General features: G+C 48.4%; 1 protein-coding gene across 1 annotated transcript in view; it reads left to right on the top strand.

Moving 5' to 3' along the window:
* Positions 1–22,042, top strand: part of grk3 (G protein-coupled receptor kinase 3) — a 65,728-nt gene that overhangs the window by 36,147 nt on the left and 7,539 nt on the right. Inside the window, 12 exon segments of the mRNA XM_083930327.1 lie at positions 4,402–4,475; positions 4,762–4,863; positions 5,183–5,260; positions 6,253–6,314; positions 6,407–6,458; positions 7,343–7,434; positions 7,567–7,666; positions 9,574–9,652; positions 10,708–10,838; positions 11,721–11,815; positions 11,955–12,062; positions 17,141–17,207. Of these exon segments, the coding sequence (XP_083786453.1) occupies positions 4,402–4,475; positions 4,762–4,863; positions 5,183–5,260; positions 6,253–6,314; positions 6,407–6,458; positions 7,343–7,434; positions 7,567–7,666; positions 9,574–9,652; positions 10,708–10,838; positions 11,721–11,815; positions 11,955–12,062; positions 17,141–17,207 (1,040 nt within the window).

Below are 22,042 nucleotides of genomic sequence, written 5' to 3'. Positions count from 1 at the left end.
TAAAGGTAAAAACACTAAAGTGAGCTCTGATCTGCTCCAGCGTTGTGTTTGCGTGTAAAGGTAAAAACACTAAAGTGAGCTCTGATCTGCTCCAGCGTTGTGTTTGCGTGTAAAGGTAAAAACACTAAAGTGAGCTCTGATCTGCTCCAGCGTTGTGTATGCGTGTAAAGGTAAAAACACTAAAGTGAGCTCTGATCTGCTCCAGCGTTGTGTTTGCGTGTAAAGGTAAAAACACTAAAGTGAGCTCTGATCTGCTCCAGCGTTGTGTTTGCGTGTAAAGGTAAAAACACTAAAGTGAGCTCTGATCTGCTCCAGCGTTGTGTTTGCGTGTAAAGGTAAAAACACTAAAGTGAGCTCTGATCTGCTCCAGCGTTGTGTTTGCGTGTAAAGGTAAAAACACTAAAGTGAGCTCTGATCTGCTCCAGCGTTGTGTATGCGTGTAAAGGTAAAAACACTAAAGTGAGCTCTGATCTGCTCCAGCGTTGTGTTTGCTTGTAAAGGTAAAAACACTAAAGTGAGCTCTGATCTGCTCACGCTGGCTCTCGTGGCGTACGTGTTTCCGTAACATCCGTGTGCAGAGTTCAGGTAAACACCAACAAACATGTGGGACTGCGCAAACAGGACCTTTTGGTGTTTTCAAGGTTTGAAAAGTGCTTGGGATGTTCTACAGAGAGGGAACAGCAGCAGAAGACACACTGACACTTTATTAAGCACCAGGTGTGCCTAATACAGTGGCCGGGGAGTGTAAATCAAGCTGTTAAGACGTAACACCCTTTCAAAATACTACTTCCTGTCCGAGCCTCGTGTTTAATTGTCATTTGACCTCTTTCACCTGGAGATAAGAGTCTAACTGACCAAAGAGCGGATCCTAATCGCCCCTCCCCAGATGGATGAGTGAAGCAGGAGGAACCGAACTCATCCGGAGAGAGTGGCGTTACAGGTGTGGCGCCCTAAACCCCAAAAACGTGACAAAGTGCTCATAATTCAGTTTTTACGCCCATCGGCCTGTTCACACGTAGAAAGTGTCTGAAACTGATCTGTGAACTGACTCTACGCCGTCGCTCTGGCTCCAGTTTGTGTCGCAGCCGGTCTGAACTTAATACCAAACGTTCTGGCCCCCGTCACTATCCGCTCCGCGCACACACACACACACACACACACACACACACACACACACACACACACACACACACACACACACACACACACACACACACACACACACACACACACACACACACACACACACACACGGCCGACTGTCGCCCGTCTGTGTGCGGAGGACGCAGGCAGCCGTCAGAGCGACCGGCCTGGTATTTTTAGACGTTTCAGGTGATCTCGCTAATGAGACGGAGCTCAGAGGAACTCGTGTCTGATTTGTGCCTGTGTGTGTGTGTATGTGTGTATCTGTGTGTGTGTGTGTGTGTGTGTGTGTGTGTGTGTGCGTGCGTGTGTGTGTCCGTGTGTGTTCCAGAAGAGGCCATTTGTTGAATTAGCTGGGCTGTGTTGAAGTGTTCAGTGATTAAGGTTAATCCTCGAGTCTCGGTGATGTAAGGACCGTCGTTTTCCCCTCCGTGCCTCTCTCTCTTAATGCCTCTCACACACGTTTAGTCCCCGCTGCTGAAAACTTGTGTGTGTGTGTGTGTGTGTGTGTGTGTGTGTGTGTGTGTGTGTGCGAGTGTGAGTGTGTGTTCTGCAAACAAGGATGCCCCGTGCGTCGCCTCCACCGCTGTGTACACACGCTCCATGTGTGGACGCATGTGTGGTCGCATGTGTCGGGGCAGAGGGGGAAGTGATGCGTCACGTCTGGAGGAGAGATAACGCGGAGGGGAAGACGCGGAGGATGGGTGATAGGAGGAGGAGGCGGCGGCGAGGCCCAGAACACAAATGGCGTCCGCCCCGGCTGAATCAGTGACGACGCTGAAACGGAAACAAAAGACTGATGTTACTGTTGCATCATTCAAACATAAGGAAAAGTCTGTTAGCTCAATGCTAACACACGCTAGCGTTGGGCCTTTAAACTCCAGTATCTATACTTCTACTTCTACATTAGTCTGTTTAAACTCTAGTATCTATACTTCTACTTCTACATTAGTCTAAACTCTAGTATCTATACTTCTACTTCTACATTAGTCTGTTTAACTCTAGTATTTATACTTCTACTTCTACATTAGTCTTTTTAAACTCTAGTATCTATACTTCTACTTCTACATTAGTCTTTTTAAACTCTAGTATCTATACTTCTACTTCTACATTAGTCTAAACTCTAGTATCTATACTTCTACTTCTACTTTAGTCTTTTAAACTCTAGTATCTATACTTCTACTTCTACATTAGTCTAAACTCTAGTATCTATACTTCTACTTCTACAGGAGTCTTTTAAACTCTAGTATCTATACTTCTACTTCTACATTAGTCTTTTTAAACTCTAGTATCTATACTTCTACTTCTACATTAGTCTTTTTAAACTCTAGTATCTATACTTCTACTTCTACATAAGCCTTTTTAAACTCTAGTATCTATACTTCTACTTCTTCTGCTGTGACGCGGTGTCATCAGGGCGCCAGTTCCCCGCCTTCACACGCTAAAGGAGCGTAAACGCGTCATCGCTCCCGAGGGTCAGGGTGACCACGCGCAGACGGGACCTCTGCACAATCCCGTTAGCCGTCTATTTCCTGCTAATACCTGTCTGATGCTAATCGGCTAAAGCCACAGAGAGGAAGTGTCACGCAAACACTGACCCCGTGTGCGTGCGTGCGTGTGTGTGCGTGCGTGTGTGTGCGTGCGTGCGTGCGTGCGTGTGTGTGTGTGTGTGCGCGTGTGTGTGTGTGTGTGCGGGTGCGCGTATGTGCGTTGAAGTGAAGTCCTGTCGTGTCATCGTGGCGAGCAGCAGCAGCCGTCTGCTGTACATCTCGTCTCTCTCGTCTCTCCACACCATTGTACACACATAGCCCGTAGCCATGGAGGCAGTTACCATGGCAACAGCGCGTCTCATCTCTGCGAGCAGCGTGGGTGCCTTTTTATCCTCCTCCTCCTCCTCCTCCCCCTCCTCTTCTTCTTCTCCTCCCTCCTCAGATTGTGTCTCGTTGAGGCGTAGATTTGGACGCCACGGTGAGGTTTCGACCCTCCGTCGGGGCGTGACAGTGACAGTGACAGTGACAGTGACGGAGCGTCTTCGTGTCATTGGGCGCCGTGCCGCTGCATCGGCCTCCGTCTGCCCGTGCTGTTCACGTGGTCGTGCGGCGGCGCAGGTGTTGACTCTCACGTCACAGTGAAGCGTCTGAAGTCACACACACACTCTAAATATTAATTAGATTAATTAATATTTATTAGAGTTTATTATTTTTTTAGGGTTTTATTTTTCTGCTTGTTTTAAAACCTAAAATAATGAATTAATAGTTTACATGAAAATAAACAATATGATAATTAAAAATAATAAAAAACATAATAAAATAATGGTAAATATGATAAAAATTATAAAAATAAATAATATGATACAATATAATAATTAAAAATTATGAGAGTAAATAAAATTACAAAAATGATAAAAAAAAAATATAAATAATATAATTAATAATAATCATAATAATTTAATAATAAAACATTATTACAAATAATAAAATAATACAAAATAATGATGATAAATAGTTTTATAATTAGAAAATAATTATAATAAATATGATACTAAAAAGGATAAAAAATAAAATATAAGAATGATTTTCAAAAATAAAATCGGAGAATGCTTCTTGCTGCCTATACGTCATCACGCCGTAACACGTCACACGCATTGATGACGTCATGGCGATGCGTGGCTTTGTTTCCAGATCTTTCCGTAGACCTCGGAGTTTTTGTGCGTCTTGTCGACTGTTTTTGAATCTTTTCATCGACCAAATCTGCAGTAAACACTCCACCTCCGCATCACACCAACGTGAACCTTTCACCGCCATTGTTTGGAATGTCCGCACATGGTCCCTCCTTCTTTTTTCTACGTCCCAACAGGCGCACAGGAAATGACCTCAGAGCTGCCGTAGGCCTCGTGCTCGTACACGTGCGCACGCTCGTGCTCGTACACGTGCAAACGTGCTTTACTAAAGCCCACCTCTCCCAAACGGGCCGTGGACGGCAAGCGTGCCGCTCCTAGACGTGGTACGGTTGCACTCACACTGGTCAAAGGAACCAGACTTTAGCTGTGACACGTGCTGGGGCACGACACAGAGGCACAGTGGGAGTGCACCCTGAGTTTCCCTCTGTTACATTACCACACCAAATAGGCCTGACCCAGGTCATAACACATCTTTAGCAGTGTTTTTTCTAGATTAATGACGTAATAACGGGTATATGAGTGGATTTTAAACGTGTTACTGCTGCGGCGCTCACACCGTGCGTCTCCTCTGTCCTCAGGCTTCCTGCTCTTCAAAGACTTCTGCATGAACGAGATCGACGAGGCCGTGCCGCAGCTCAAGTTCTACGAAGAGGTAAGTCTCAAGTGTCCCGTGTGTGTGTATGTGTGCGGGATTAGACGGCACGGCGGGACGGGTGAGAGATTAGGGCCCGTAATCCCTCTCGTGGAGATCTGTCTCTCCCAGGAAGCTCTTTGTGTTGCTCTGTGTGTACTGAGATGTGTGTAGTGAGGTGTGTGTAGTGAGATGTGTGCGGTGAGGTGTGTGCGGTGAGGTGTGTGTAGTGAGATGTGTGTAGTGAGATGTGTGTACTGAGATGTGTGTACTGTGATGTGTGTACTGAGATGTGTGTCTGTGTCAGATTAAAGACTACGAGAAGCTGGACTCAGAGGAGGAGAGGCTGAGCCGCAGCCGGCAGATCTACGACGGCTACATCATGAAGGAGCTGCTGTCCTGCTCACATGTGAGGGACACACACACACACACACACACACACACACACACACACACACACACACACACACACACACACGCACAGGGACACACACACAGGAACACACACACAGACACACAACCACACAGGGACACACACAGGTACATCATGAAGGAGCTGCTGTCCTGCTCACATGTGAGGGACACACACACACACATGGGGACACACACGGGGACACACACAGGGACACACACACACACACACACACACACACACACACACACACACACACACACACACACACACTGTGCCTGTGTGTTGTTAATCTTTCCTCCTCTCGTGTCCTCAGCCCTTCTCTAAGAAAGCCGTGGACCACGTCCAGAGTCACTTAACCAAGAAACAGGTTCCTCCTCCGACTCTGTTCCAGGTAAAACACCACGGCTCAGCACGTTCACACACCTCAAAGAGACACAAAACGACTACAAAGAGACACAAAACAACCACAAAGAGACACAGAACGACTACAAAGAGACACAAAGAGGGACAAAACAACTACAAAGAGACACAAAACAACTACAAAGAGGCAAAAAACAACCACAAAGAGACACAAACAACCACAAAGAGACACAAAACAACTACAAAGAGACACAAACAACCACAAAGAGACACAAACAACAACAAAGAGACACAAAACAAATAAAAAGAGACACAAAACAACCATAAAGAGACACAAAACAACTACAAAGAGACACAAAACAACAACAAAGAGACACAAAACAACCACAAGGAGACACAAAACGACTACAAAGAGACACAAAACAACCACAAAGAGACACAAAACAACCACAAAGAGACACAAAACGACCACAAAGAGACACAAAACAACTACAAAGAGACACAAAACAACCACAAAGAGACAGAAAACAACTACAAAGAGACAGAAAACAACTACAAAGAGACAGAAAACAACCACAAAGAGACACAAAACAACTACAAAGAGACAGAAAACAACCACAAAGAGACACAAAACAACCACAAAGAGAAACAAAACTACCACAAAGAGACACAAAACGACCACAAAGAGACAAAACGACCACAAAGAGACACAAAACAACTGCAAAGAGACACAAAACAACTACAAAGAGACACAAAACGACCAAAAAGAGACACAAAACAACTACAAAGAGACACAAAACAACCACAAAGAGACAGAAAACAACTACAAAGAGACGCAAAATGAAAAAACCTAATAATGAAAATGTTACTGTGACCTTTGTGACCTCCTGTGCTGCTCTCCTCCACCGGTTCTTTCCTGGTTAAATAATAATAATAATAATTATTGTAATATAATAACAACCCTAAATAAAACCTGTGTTCAGATGCGTTTCTAACGCTGTTTCCGTGTCCGTCCCCCTGCAGCCGTACATCGTGGAGATCTGCGACAGCTTGAGAGGGAAGATCTTCCAGAAGTTCATCGAGAGGTGAGACGCTGCAGGAGAAGTTCCATCCTCCGTTCACTCGCTCAGAGAATCCACATCTCACGCTCTGTCCTCTCTGCTTCTTCTCCCCTCAGCGACAAATTCACCCGTTTCTGCCAGTGGAAGAACGTGGAGCTCAACATCCACGTGAGTAAACCCGCGGCCTGGTCTGCGTGTGTGTGTGTGAAAGGGCGCCCTCCCACTGTTCCTCCGTCCCGTGCCCCGTGCTTTAGGGTCCTTGTCCCCCCCTCCAGGCCCGTTTGTACTCACACTACCTGGGCCTCGGAGAATGCTTCTTGCTGCCTATACGTCATCACGCCGTAACACGTCACACGCGTTGATGACGTCATGGCGATGCGTGGCTTTGTTTCCAGATCTTTCCGTAGACCTCTGAGTTTTTGTGCGTCTTGTCGACTGTTTTTGAATCTTTTCATCGACCAAATCTGCAGTAAACACTCCACCTCCGCATCACACCAACGTGAACCTTTCACCGCCATTGTTTGAAATGTCCGCGCATGGTCCCTCCTTCTTTTTTCTACGTCCCAACAGGCGCACAGGAAATGACCTCAGAGCCGCCGTAGGCCTCGTGCTCGTACACGTGCGCACGCTCGTGCTCGTACACGTGCAAACGTGCTTTACTAAAGCCCACCTCTCCCAAACGGGCCGTGGACGGCAAGCGTGCCGCTCCTAGACGCGGTACGGTTGCACTCACACTGGTCAAAGGAACCAGACTTTAGCCGTGACACGTGTTTGGGCACGGTACGGAGGCACAGTGGGAGTGCGCCCTTAGTCCACGGGTATTTAACAGATAAAATCAGCGTCACACAGAAAAGTCTTTGTCTAAAGAAGCGAGAGTTGCAGCAGACCTGCACTTTTCTGCTTCCACGGTCTGATTCCAGACGTGCGGAGCATCAAACCGTGTTTAGTTTGAACTCTGGGGACAAACGCACACAAGTTCAGAGTAACAGTGAAAGATCCGTCTGCTCATCTTTCTGTGATTGACTGTCAAACTTGTCCCCGTCCGTCCTCAGCTGACCATGAACGACTTCAGCGTGCACCGGATCATCGGCCGGGGCGGCTTTGGAGAAGTGTACGGCTGCAGGAAGGCCGACACGGGGAAGATGTAAGGAACGACAGAGAGAGAGGGGGAGAGAGAGAGAGAGACAGAGGAAGAGAGAGAGAGAGAGCAAAGGCTTTGAAGGCCGCGGCGGCGCTGAGCTCTAACCTGTGGCGTCTGTTGTGGTCTGAATGTCAGGTACGCCATGAAGTGTTTGGACAAGAAGAGGATCAAGATGAAGCAGGGGGAGACGCTGGCGCTCAACGAGAGGATCATGCTGTCGTTAGTCAGCACGGGGGTGAGTGACGCACGCACGCACGCACGCACGCACGCCGCTCAGCTGATCCGACGCTCGGTAAACAGGGCGGCGCTCAAACATCACAAACATCCCAAACCGGCTCTGAGTTCAGAACAAACACACAGTTTATAATGTGAGTTCAGAACAAACACACAGGAGTGAATCAGCTGAAGTTACACAACAAAGGAGGAAAGGTGTGAAGTTTATACACAACAACACACATCTGCACAACAACACACATCTGCACAACATCTGCACAACATCTGCACAACACCACACATCTGAACAACACACACATCTGCACAACACACAACATCACACATCTGCACAACATCTGCACACATCTGCACAACACACATCTGCACAACAACACACATCTGCACAACAACACACATCTGCACAACAACACACATCTGCACAACAACACACATCTGCACAACAACACACATCTGCACAACACACATCTGCACAACACACATCTGCACAACATCTGCACAACATCACACATCTGCACAACACACATCTGCACAACACACATCTGCACAACAACACACATCTGCACAACACACATCTGCACAACAACACACATCTGCACAACAACACACATCTGCACAACATCTGCACAACATCACACATCTGCACAACATCTGCACAACACCACACATCTGCACAACATCTGCACAACACACATCACACATCTGCACAACACACAACATCACACATCTGCACAATACACATCTGCACAACACCACACATCTGCACAACACACATCTGCACAACAACACACATCTGCACAACAGCACACATCTGCACAACAACACACATCTGCACAACAGCACACATCTGCACAACAACACACATCTGCACAACAGCACACATCTGCACAACACCACACATCTGCACAACAACACACATCTGCACAACATCACACATCTGCACAACACCACACATCTGCACAACATCACACATCTGCACAACACCGCACATCCGCACAACACCGCACATCCGCACAACACCGCACAACACCGCACATCCGCACAACACCGCACATCCGCACAACACCGCACATCTGCACAACATCACACATCTGCACAACACCGCACATCCGCACAACACCGCACATCCGCACAACACCGCACAACACCGCACATCCGCACAACACCGCACATCTGCACAACACCACACATCTGCACAACAACACACATCTGCACAACATCACACATCTGCACAACACCACACATCTGCACAACAACACACATCTGCACAACATCACACATCTGCACAACATCACACATCTGCACAACACCACACATCTGCACAACATCACACATCTGCACAACACCACACATCTGCACAACACCACACATCTGCACAACACACATCTGCATAACATCACACATCTGCACAACACACATCTGCACAACATCTGCACAACACACATCTGCACAACATCACACATCTGCACAACATCTGCACACCACACATCAGACGTAAAAGTGTCCGCCTCCTCCCGGCCACAGCAGCGTGTTTATCTGACAGCGTCTGGAACTCACCGTCGTTTACGGATGTTTCGCTTTCACGATAACGCCGCAGCGAGACGCTCGACCCTCGTTTGATCTGCGGTTCATGTTTAAAGAGTTTCTCCTTGTTCCTGTGGAGGATCTTTGAGGCCGTGTGCACGATTCCCTGCAGCTCGTTCCTCCTCCTGTAACTGTTCAACACCAAGATGGCGTCGTTAAACCTGCTCTCTGTGTGATTCTGTGTGTTTCCTGTAAATCGTCTGTTGTTATTATTATTATATTTATATTTACACACACACACACACACACACACACACACACACACACACACACACACACACACACACACACAGTTTGTGACCTGGTGCTCTGACTCTGTCTCTGCAGGACTGCCCGTTCATCGTGTGCATGACGTACGCCTTCCACACCCCCGACAAGCTCTGCTTCATCCTGGACCTCATGAACGGTAGGTCCACCTCCACCTGTACCTGCACCTACACCTCCACCTCCACCTGCACCTCCACCTCCACCTGCACCTACACCTGCACCTGCACCTGCACCTGCACCTGCACCTACACCTACACCTCCACCTCCACCTCCACCTGTACCTGCACCTCCACCTGCACCTGCACCTCCACCTACACCTGCACCTGCACCTCCACCTCCACCTGCACCTCCACCTACACCTCCACCTGTACCTGCACCTGCACCTGCACCTACACCTGCACCTGCACCTGCACCTCCACCTCCACCTGCACCTCCACCTCCACCTGTACCTGCACCTGCACCTATACCTACACCTACACCTCTACCTGCACCTGCACCTACACCTGCACCTGCACCTACACCTACACCTGCACCTGCACCTCCACCTACACCTGCACCTACACCTCCACCTACACCTGCACCTCAAACTGCACCTCCACCTCCACCTGCACCTGCACCTCCACCTCCACCGGCACCTGCACCTACACATGCACCTGTACATCCACCTCCACCTGCACCTGCACCTAAACCTACACCTGCCCCTCCACATCCACATCCACATCTACCTCCACATCCATCTGTACTTACACCTACACCTGCACCTCCACCTGCACCTACACCTACACATCCACCTCCACCTCCACTTACACCTCCACCTGCCCAGATTAAACTCCCCACAGAAGTCAGTCCGTCCTGAGACACAAAGAGCTGCATTACTCAGTCAGGTCATTCCTCCCCGAGACTGTGACCTCGCCGATGACGCCTCCCACAGCCTGACATCAGCGAGCAGACAGTCACCTCCACCAGTTCCCTTTTCAAAGTCAACAGTCGTCAGATAACAGCGGCAGTGTGAGGCCGCAGCTTCAGCCGCGCTGTAAATACAGAGGGAAGAGTCACAGGCCGCCCGTCGACTCTCAGTCTCTCCCCCGAGAGGATTACCACAACTTATTGATCTGTACAGATGAAAGCACGAGGTATATGGAGCCACACTGACGCGGAGTGTGTGTGTGTGTGTGCGTGTGTGTGTGTGTCCAGGGGGCGACCTGCACTACCACCTGTCTCAGCACGGCGTCTTCAGCGAGAAAGAGATGCGTTTCTACGCGGCTGAGATCATCCTGGGTCTGGAGCACATGCACAACCGCTTCGTGGTCTACAGAGACCTCAAGGTAACGCCCCGGCCCTGCAGAAGTAAAGTTTACGATAAATAAACTCTCAATAGTGATAAATCTGTAAAATGAGCTGGAAAAGGAAAAGAAAACTGCAGGAATGCCACAGGTTCAAACCCCCGGACGAGCACGGTGTTCATCCTCAGCCCTCTGTTTGGAGCGGTTGCCATAACAACAGATATATTTTTGCTGGAAGTCAGGGGAAAGTTTTAGGGTTTCAATAAACAGAGCGGATCAACGCAGATGATACTCTGAGTGTGAGAGGGGGAGAGGTAGAGAGAGGGAGAGAGAGAGAGGGAGTTTTAGGGCTTCAATAAACACAGATCATGCAGATGATACTCTGAGTGTGAGAGGGGGAGGGAGGGAGAGAGGGGAGAGAGGTAGAGAGGGGGAGAGAGAGGGAGGGAGAGGGAGGGAGATGGAGAGAGAGGGAGAGAGAGGAGAGGGGGGTAATGTTAGGGCTTCAATAAACAGCAGATCAACGCAGATGATACTCTGAGTGTGAGGGGGAGGGAGGGGGAGAGAGAGAGGGAGATGGGAGAGAGAGAGAGAGAGGACAGAGGGAGGGGGAGGGAGAGAGGCGGGGAGAGAGAGAGGGGGGAGAGGGGGGAGTCCCGGTCTGTGCCAGACAGTGGAGTGAAACCAGGACAGGAGGTTTGAGTCTCTGATCGTCTCAGTTCAACTTTTCTCCTCAACGGAAATTGGTTCTTAAGTTTGAATCAGTGACGCTGATGATCTTATCTCACCCTCTCTCTCCCCCCTCTCTCTCACCCTCTCTCCCCCCTCTCTCTCACCCTCTCTCCCCCCTCTCTCTCTCCCCCCTCTCTCTCTCCCCTCTTTCTCCCCCTCCCTCTCTCCCTCACCCTCTCCTCCCCCCTGCAGCCAGCTAATATCCTGTTGGATGAACACGGTCACGTCCGTATCTCTGACCTCGGCCTCGCCTGTGACTTCTCCAAGAAGAAGCCTCACGCCAGCGTGTAAGTGCCCGTGGTTACGGCCCCTGGTTACCGCCCGTGGTTACGGCCGCCTGTGTTCAGGAGTGTGTTCCTCGGGTTGAAAGCGTCTGAAACATGAATGTAAACCGTGTCTAACGGCAGTAACGTGTGTTTGTCTCAGGGGCACTCACGGGTACATGGCTCCAGAGGTTCTGCAGAAGGGGACGGCGTACGACAGCAGCGCCGACTGGTTCTCTTTAGGCTGCATGCTCTTCAAACTGCTGCGAGGGTAAGGACGACTCCTCATCCTCATCCTCATCTTCCTCATCGTCCTCCTCCTCCTCTCACTTCCTGTCTGCTCTCAAACCCTCTCCTGCTCTCCACCTTCATCGCTCTTTGATCTTGTTTTTGTGTGTTTGTTTGATCTGGAGTGTGTAAATGCCAGAGGTGTGGGCCCAGTAGGTCAGAAATCAGGTGTGTCTGTGTGTGTGTGTGTGTGTGTGTGTGTGTGTGTGTGTGTGTGTGTGTGTGTGTGTGTGTGTGTGTGTGTGTGTGTGTGTGTGTGTGTGTGTGTGTGTGTGTGTGTGTGTGTGTGTGTGTGTGTGTGTGTGTGTGTGTGTGTGTGTGTGTGTGTGTGTGTGTGTGTGTGTGTGTGTGTGTGTGTGTGTGTGTGTGTGTGTGTGTGTCGCGTCCCTCCATTGATGTTTAGATGAGTGTGTTTGAACATTTTAAAGAGGATGTGTGTGTGCCACTCAGACCTGGCTCCTCCCCTTCCCTGTGTCACATGGTTCATCAGGAGGCTCCGCCCCCTCACCCGTGTGGTCAGACCGACCGGCGTTCTCTGACTCGTGGTCAGCCCTCGGGTTGGGCGCCAATAGAATTATGCCACGTTGAATCCGTCAGCCGCACATTTTGGTACATGAGGACAAAAGTGCACACACACACACACACACACACACACACACACACTCTGAGCGAGACGTCACCCTGCAGCTTGTTGAGATCACAGCGAGTCGATGGCGAGCCGAAAGCGGCCACATGATGGTTACACTTTTCAAAACTCCACGCAGACGACGCTCACGGCCTCATAATCAGTCTAACACGATACGATGGCGAGCCCAAGGACTGCGGCGCTCTCTATTCCCTGCTGACAGACTGACAGGCTGCAGGGTGTGGGAGGCTCTATTTACTTAAATATTCTAAATAAACAACAAAGTACAAGACAAGCACGACCGATGCGTCCACAGGAAACCAGGTGCAGCGACTCCAGACGCTGTAGTACCCATGCCAGGCCTGGAGGTGGCGCTGTAACTGCCACAGAAACACACCAACAACAGAGAAGAAGAGACGGGGAGACGCTGTGGAGAATCCAAACCCCGGAGAGTTCCTCTCCAAATCCTCCTCCATCCTAGAGACAAACGTGTCCCTGGTTCTGGTCTTAGTGGAGACTTTGGTGCTGTTCTGGACTCTGATGCACCCATCACTCTGCAGTTAGTGTCCTCACTGAGCAGAGGGTGCTGCTGGGAGCCCCTTCACTCTGCAGTTAGTGTCCTCACTGAGCAGAGGGTGCTGCTGGGAGCCCCTTCACTCTGCAGTTAGTGTCCTCACTGAGCAGAGGGGGCTGCTGGGAGCCCCTTCACTCTGCAGTTAGTGTCCTCACTGAGCAGAGGGTGCTGCTGGGAGCCCCTTCACTCTGCAGTTAGTGTCCTCACTGAGCAGAGGGGGCTGCTGGGAGCCCCTTCACTCTGCAGTTAGTGTCCTCACTGAGCAGAGGGGGCTGCTGGGAGCCCCTTCACTCTGCAGTTAGTGTCCTCACTGAGCAGAGGGGGCTGCTGGGAGCCCCTTCACTCTGTAGTTAGTGTCCTCACTGAGCAGAGGGGGCTGCTGGGAGCCCCTTCACTCTGCAGTTAGTGTCCTCACTGAGCAGAGGGGGCTGCTGGGAGCCCCTTCACTCTGCAGTTAGTGTCCTCACTGAGCAGAGGGTGCTGCTGGGAGCCCCTTCACTCTGCAGTTAGTGTCCTCACTGAGCAGAGGGGGCTGCTGGGAGCCCTTTCCCGTCCCAAAGCACTCCCAGGCGCCACTTTCTCACTACATTTAAAGACTTTTCACAGCTTCTTAGAACTGGATTTAGAAACAGAGCCTAGAGCAGTTAAGCTCCTTATTCAGAGCATCAGGGAAAAGGGAGAAATCTGTGCTGGGCCTCATTCAGTCCCATGCATGTGGCTCAGAGTCCAGTTCACTAAACAGTCTCTGGGTCCGTCTCTGTCCTCTCACGCAGCAGCACTGTTGTTGTTATGGGACGCGTCTACGTGTGGATCAGCGGTGGTCGTATTATTTTCATTGCAGAGGAAGTTCTTCTGCAGACACGGCCGCTGAGTCACAATGGCTGAGTCACAGTCGCTGAGTCACTGTGTGAGCGTTACATGTCGATATACAGTCACAGCAGCAGATGGAGTTCCTTTCATGACGTCAATCACAACGCAGTTTACAGAAGGTTTCACTGGGGGTCAAATACCCGGCACGAGGCGGGTCTGTTTCACCCAAACGCCCCTAATGTGCACGTGAGTCTCTCGAGCGGCGGTTTGTCCCCCTGTGGCAGAGCAGGGCTGTGTTTCTCCCCTGAGAGAAGCCCGTTGCTGATTGGATGTAGCTCACAGCTGGATGTGACGTGTGGTCGAACAGACGCCACAACAACACGGAGAAGTAGAGTCGACACTTTAACCCAGCGGAGATGAAGAACACAGCACAGAAAATGATCTTTGTACAGGCAAATGAGTGCTGCAGCGGACGGGTTGGATTCTAACCTGTGGTCGTCTCTCACACACACACACACGCCGTACTGCAGCAGGGTGACAGCCTCGCTGTGTCCCAAATCGCGCACATCCTCCCTCAAACTGGCTTTTGAGGGTGGAAGTGCGTTCACGCCGGAAGTTCACTAGCGTTCACTAGCTCAGCGCACCGTGACGGGAACCTGAGCCGCTGAGAGACGCAGTGACGCCCTGAGGTATAGAAATGAACTTCAGGTTTCCTGCATAGACCCTGAGTATAACGTCAATATCACAGTTGATGGACTAAGAAGCCAAAATCCTGATCTAATATTCGTTATCAGTGGAGTCCCGTTGACCTCCGCTCTCCCGTCTCTCTCTGATCCGGACGAGTCAGCACAGATTCAGCCCAAAGACAAGTTTCATCTCCTGCGATCTCTCTGTTCTCAAGTTCAGACTCACTTTTATTGATTAACATGCTTTTTCCGGTCCTCGGCGGTGGATTCTGATTCATTTGAGTCATTAGGCTCCGGCCGAACAATTAGACTCATTGAAGCCGCTGCTCTCCCATTAGAGCCGGCCGCTGCTCCTCTGATCGCCCTCTCTCAGTGGAGCGCTGCGCTCTTTGCATCTCGCACAGAGACGCTGGTTCGTCTCGTAAACATGTCGGGGGTCGCCAAGTGTTTGTTTCTTATCTGTGAACATCTCTCAGCTCCTTTAGACCGTTTCCTTTTGGCTGCTTCTTCGCATCCTCAGCCTGCGTACATGATTTAACGTCTCAATTCATAATTCTGGAGAGATGACCTTAGAATCACACAAAGACAAGTCTCAAGTATGTCTTTAGTGTCCTTGTGTTTATAATGAGAATGTGATAAAGTGTTTATGGTAAATGGACGTATCGATGGTTGGGATCAGGCGGCTGTAACAGAAAAGGAACGACTTCTTCTCAGTTTTTGCTGCAGCTCCATAAATGTTAAGGATGAAGTTAAACGCTGCCTTCACGTGCTTTGGAAAAGATGGTGAACTGGAACCAGCGTGTTGTGCTCAAGTGAAATGGCAGGCCCACAGATTAGTAATAGACCGATACCAGTCATGGTATATTGAGACTCGTAACACTTGTTATCGTTTTATAATTTCTATGATGTAAATTGAGGGAAAGTAGAATCGGCTCCAAATATCGGCTCAAGAAAATCATCAGTCATCTGCCTTAAAAATCCATATGGGTCGATCCTTACCACAGATCCTGACCTGCAGGTGAAGAAGCAAACATGACAACGGCGACTGGTATTGTAGACTAAGACTTTAGGGCACGGGTGTCAAACTCCAATTCACAGTGGGCCAAATTTAAAAACTGGGACAAAGTTTCGGGCCAAACTCAATATTTACTAAAAACAAAAAAACAGCTCTTCACCTTCACACACAGATCATCTGCTGAAAGATCCTGTCCTCCATCTTTCTTTGGGGCGTTTTTGGGGAGGGGTGGATTCAGTGTGTCTGCAGAGACTGGCAGCATGGATGCTCATGTGTGTGAACAGAAAAGTAGACGTGGATGAGATTTAGCTCTCAGAGAACCTGGATATGATCCTGGGACCAAATATAATTACACCGCGGGCCAGATTTGGCCCACGGGCCTGAGTTTGACACCCCTGTTTTAGGGTTTCATACAACAGTGTGTGAAATCAGGAAGGAGGAAAGTAATATTTGAATGACGGCTCTATGAGGAGCAGAAGCAGCAACATCTGTACAGAGGAGGGTTTGGCTTCACTGCTGTCCTCCATGTCTGGTTCGATCCTGTTCCTGTGGCACAACTTTATTTTAATTTTTCAATCAACTTTATTTGTCATTCATTGATAAAACAGTGCAGCTCAGGTCAGAATGACGTCAAAGTCTCATTAAATGCGACCTGGCTGTTCGGACTGAGGTCGCACTCAAACGTTTCTGATTCAGTAGCACATTTAAAAGTGTCCTGACTCTGATTAGAAATGTCAGATTCAGTGGGACTGGGGCTGTTCACATCAGTTAAAGTCACATATGAGCAGATAAATCGGATTCACGTCACTTGTTGCTGCAGTGTGAACGGAGCCGAAGTGCTAACATACAATATTGAAATTGCCGCAACATAAAGGCTCCAAAAACTGTCCATCAACAGCAGCAGAAAACGTTTATTAGCGCTCAAAATATTCTCCCAGCTCCCCGGTGGAAATTACCACGTGAGGGGGTCCATGTGCAGTTTTCACGCCCGGTTTTGGTCTTTACCATATTTTCCAAAGGGCGTGAAGGCTCTAAAGTGTCGACGTGCAGGTGGAACCAAACATTTGAGGCTGTTATTTGTGCGTATTTCCTCTTTAAAGCGTCAGCGCTCCAAACCTGCAGGTGGATAATGAGAGTGAGTGAGATCGGGGCGCGTTTGAAATGACCCTTTCTTAATCTGCAGCGTTGTTATTCATGTTCAGTTTGCAGCGAGGGGAGCGTGGAGCGTTTCCAGGGGTGTGGTTGGCAGCGTGTGTCTGATTCACCCTCAGTGTCTTTCATTTCCACAGCGTGGCGTTGCTTCAGCGCAGGATCTGACCTCCTCCGTGTCTCTGTCTCTCTCCTGTTGCAGGCACAGTCCCTTCAGACAGCACAAGACCAAAGACAAACACGAGATCGACCGCATGACGCTCACCATGGTAAGACACATCCGTATGTTTCCTAGAAGTCGGCGGTGACGACGGTGCGCGCGGTGGCGGATGCACACGTTACCAGCAGTCGTTGTGTAAACGCCGTAAAGCACATATGAGTCTTTACTTTAGGCTGAACACATGGGTTTGGCCCGTGTTTACCTTACAGTAATACCAAACGCACACAGGCGCTTAGATCCCTGTTCCCCGACAGAGATGGATGTCTACGCCTGCCCCCCCCCCCCCCGACGCTCGGCCGCGTGTTTACGCTGCTGTGTCACGGGGAGACGAGGCGTTCGACAGATAAACCGGAGGAGTTAGAGCGCAGCCCCCGGGTCAAACGCATTCATAGTCCCATCCAGCACAGGTTTACTTGCACGAGGCATTAAAGTTTCATCTGTTTTGAATCTGCGTGTTTTTAATTAAATGTGAAGGGAAGTTTGAGCTTCTCTGTGCAGCCAATGTTGTTGTTTAACGTTCATCTGCTTCAGGAGGAACGAGCGCACCTCAAACATCAGTGTAAAGGAGATTTATGGAGCTGGTTCTGAGCGTCAGACTCGTCTTTAGTGTTTTTAATATTAGTTTACACGCTTTAGTGTTCACAGCATAGCGCTCACGGCTGCTGCACCCGGCGAGGAAATCAAAAACACATTAAAAAGAGGAAAAAAGCATAATTTTGCCTATTTTCAGTGCGTTTATGTGTTTCTGTGAGTGTGTAAATCCCAGTTCAGACCCAAGATTTGCGCCGAGAACGTTGCCGCGGTGTGAAATGCTCCGTCTCCGCTGGACTCAAACGTGACGTTCAGCTCATCACGTCTCCCCCCGCTCGTAACACACGTCCAAGTGAGGTCCTGTTTACACGGAGACGACCTGGACAGGAAACACTAAAGTGGCGTTCTCACTTTGTATTCCGCGTTCAGACGAGCGTCTTTGGAGGGAAACCTGCGTGCACACCGTGACGCTATAGTGTGTAAATTGGATGTCGTGTGCACGTCAGGTGTGCAGGTGGAGCTGTGACGCACTGCCACACAACAGCACCCAGAGCTGGTGCATGCTGGGAAACTTCCTTCTCCTTTAAACCGTGTGTGGTTTTAACGAACCACAACTGAACGCATCGCACACTCACGTCACAGTAAACACAAATCAGTGGATCTGACACATTTAGAAGATCCAGGTGCGTTCAGGGGCAGTCCGTAGAAACCTAAACTGTTGTTGAAAAGTAGTTCCCTGTAAATTAACCATGGATGCAAAGTGCTTTTGTCTGAATATATTAAATGAGGAATTAAAGAAACTACGTGAGAAGTTAATTTCAGACGTTGTTCAGTAGATTTTTAGACGCCGCGTCCACTTTTTCTACAGTTTATGACGTAAACACTCACGACACGAGACCAGTGAACGTCCTCTTCATTCACCATTTTCTCCTCCGTCATGTAATCTGAACGTGGCTCTCAGAAACTGTCTCTCTCACTTGATATCGATGAAAATATTGACGTGGACAGGCCTAGCAACAGTAACCAGGGGGGGGGGGGGGGCGGTCCTTAGAGGAAGGTGTGTTGCTGGTGTCACACCCTCCCGACCGTCCTGCTGAGGAGGACGTCCGCGGCGTGTCGAGCGCATCGTTGTCTGTCAGAGGAATAAAGAGCCGAGCCTCTCGATGTCACGGGTCACACTCAGCAAACACTCGGGGATGAATGGCGTCCTTTGAGCCCACCCGGTGACATATCCCCCCCCCCCCCCCCTCCTCTTGACATCCAAAGCCGGAGCGCTGCGAAGGCGACATGTTGCGTTCGAGCACAGACACGTTTTTACAGAGACAGAAATCTGCGGAGGGGATTTTTATCCAAGCACAGTTTCTTTGCGCCTCTTCACCACACACACACACACACACACACACACACACACACACACACACACACACACACACACACACACACACACACACACACACACACACACACACACACACACACACACACACACACAGGCTGTTTGGCCGAGCAGGACCTTTAAACATAGAAAGTGTGATCTTTCATATCACAATAAATCCAGATTAGGGTTTTAATCCAGCCACTTAATCTGGTTTATCCTTTAATCTTCCTCCGTGTGTGTGTGTGTGTGTGCGCGTGTGTGTGTGTGTGTGAGAGACGGGTAAAGGCTGCGGTTGAGCCCCAGCAGGGCTAAAAATACGGCTCTATGTGTCGTTGTGTTTATGAACCATGATGAACGGTCCCGTTGCATAAACACGGGCCTGGGAACTGAGCGGCCCAGACAGGAAGAGATGGATGGAGCAGATCCCTGCGGACGCCGCATCTGCACTCGCAAACGTCTCCACTGAGCAAACGAAAGGGCAGACGCTGAGTTGTGTTTCAGCGTTTAGACGCCAGGTGCACGCACGTGTCCTGGAGACAACAGGAAGTGAGGCGTTCAAAAACAGCAGCTCACGGAGGCAACTTTGGTTTAAACCCTCAGTCCTGCTCTTTACCCGAGTCACAGCTCCGTCTAACGCAAACACACACACCTGATATAAATGTTTTTACCTTCATAGTGACTCACAATCCCAGAGGATCTCATTGTCTCTGATGTCCACCGTAAATAAACGTCCAAATATCAACTTATCGGAAGAAAGACGCTTAAAAACTTTCACAGTTTTCCAGTGACGGTCGAGTGTTCAAACATGAGTTCACTGCAAACAGCAGCTGATCATAAGGAAGTCTGCAGACTTCTAAAGGTGTAAATATATAAATATAGTCCCTTTTAAAGCAGCACTCCAACTATTCAGTGTCGTACGTCCTTAAACCTGAACGACTTGTGAGACATTGATTCAATGAGATTCAAGGATTCAAAGGTTTATTTGTCTTCAGTCAATTTCTTTAAATCTGCTTCAAATTGTAGAAAAAGCAGCAAACAGGAGCTGAGAATAAGGAATTTGCCATATTTTTTTATTAGTGACGTATTAAAAATAAAGGTTTAAAAGTCCCTTTTTAAAGCTGAAGAACAGAAAAGTAACTTTCAACATTTCAAAGGCGTCTTTTTCATCGATAAACTTCCTGAAAACCCTTAAAATCAGAGACAAAGACGCTGCAGAACCTGAGAAACCTTCACGTTTTTAACTTTTCTTCAGTTTCACACTGATGCAGTCACATTTGTCTGTTCAAACATGTGTTTTTCACTGCAAACAGGAGCTGATAATAAGGAAGTCTGCAGACGTTTAATGATGAAAATATATAAATATAGTCCCTTTAAAGCAGCACTGCAATTATTTAGTGTGGTATTTTCATAAACCTGAACGACTTTAACAAGATTCAACGGTTCAAATGTTTATTTTTAACAATAAACCTTCATAAAACAGAAAAGACGCTCCTCAGAACTGTCACTGCATCACTGTGAAACTGAAGTAAACTGAAAAACGTGCAGGTTTCTCAGGTTCTGCAGCGTCTTTGTCGCTGATTTTAAGGTTTTTCAGGAAGTTTATCGATGAAAAAGACGCCTTTGAAATGTTGAAAGTTACTTTTCTGTCCTTCAGCTTTAAAAAGGGACTTTTAAACCTTTATTTTCACCATTTAAAGTATTTTAAACCTATATTTTTAAATGCCACTAATACAAATATGGCAAATTCCTTATGATCAGCTCCTGTTTGCAGTGAACTCATGGACGAACAGACAATTGTCACTGTGAAACTGAAGGAAAACTGAAAAACGTGACTTTTCTCAGGCAGCTTCTGCAACGGTTCAATTCATTTTTCATCGATAATCCTTAAAAACCTTAAAATCAGAGACAAAGACCCTGAGAAACTTCAGGTTTTTCAGTTTTCTTCAGTTTCACACTGATGCAGTGACATTTGTCTGTTCAAACATGAGTTCACTGCAAACAGGCGCTGATGACACATCATTCTGCAGACGTTTAATGGTGTAAATATATAATAATGGTCCCTTTTAAGCAGCACTCCAACTCTTTAGTGTGGTACGTCCAAAACCTGAACGACTTCCACAAGATTCAACGGTTGAAATGTTCATTTTTCATCAATAAACCTTCAAAAATCAGCTCATAAACCAGAAGATTTGCTCCTCGTCGCTGCAGAAGCTGCCTGAGGATCTGCACGTTTCCATGTTTTTCTTCAGTTTCACAGTAAAAGAAGTTAATTATGTGTTCAAACACGAGTTCACTGCAAACAGGAGCTGATTTAAACTAATCCTGTTTATTTTCAATGGTGCCAAAATGTAAACAAAGGCTTTAAAGTCGTGGCTCACTTCCTGTTTACATCCAAAGCCTCCAGAAATAAACAGTTTTCAGACATTAGTGCGGCAACATGGTTCATTTATCTGTTTATTTAATGTTCTTTATTTAACCCGGAGAAACCAGTGAGATACAAACAGAAAACACAAGGACAAAATATAAAGAATAAATAAAATAATACAGTTTACAGTTCATCACATCCACATTTCTGCAACAAAGAGCCGTGAAAACATCCACGTGTTCAGGAGTTTGTCTCCATTTCTTCCCTTTTTGATTCAAAACCACATAAAAGAATTAAAGCGCTTTACGTTTTAAATCATTCTGCGTTAAATCGCACGTTCAGGTGCAAAGCAAACACGCACACGCGCTCTCCTCTGTCGCTCACATCCAGTGAAGGAGGAGAGCGCGTGTGCGTGTGTGAGTGTGAGGAGCAGCGTCAGGTCCCAGGCGTCCCCGCGGAGTTCTTCACAAACCTCCGTCCTGTAACAGATGCGTGATATGATGTCACTGTGTTCTCTCTCTCCCCCTCTCTCTCCCTGCTCCCTCCATCTCTGTCCCCCCCTCCCTCCCTGCTCCCTCCATCCCTGTCCCCGCCCTCCCTCCGTCTCCCC

This window comes from Echiichthys vipera (genome assembly GCF_963691815.1).
Source record: "Echiichthys vipera genome assembly, chromosome: 16".
NCBI classification, from domain to species: domain Eukaryota; kingdom Metazoa; phylum Chordata; class Actinopteri; order Perciformes; family Trachinidae; genus Echiichthys; species Echiichthys vipera.
Note: the sequence above shows the minus strand (reverse complement) of the source record. Positions and strands in the feature narration are given on the sequence as shown.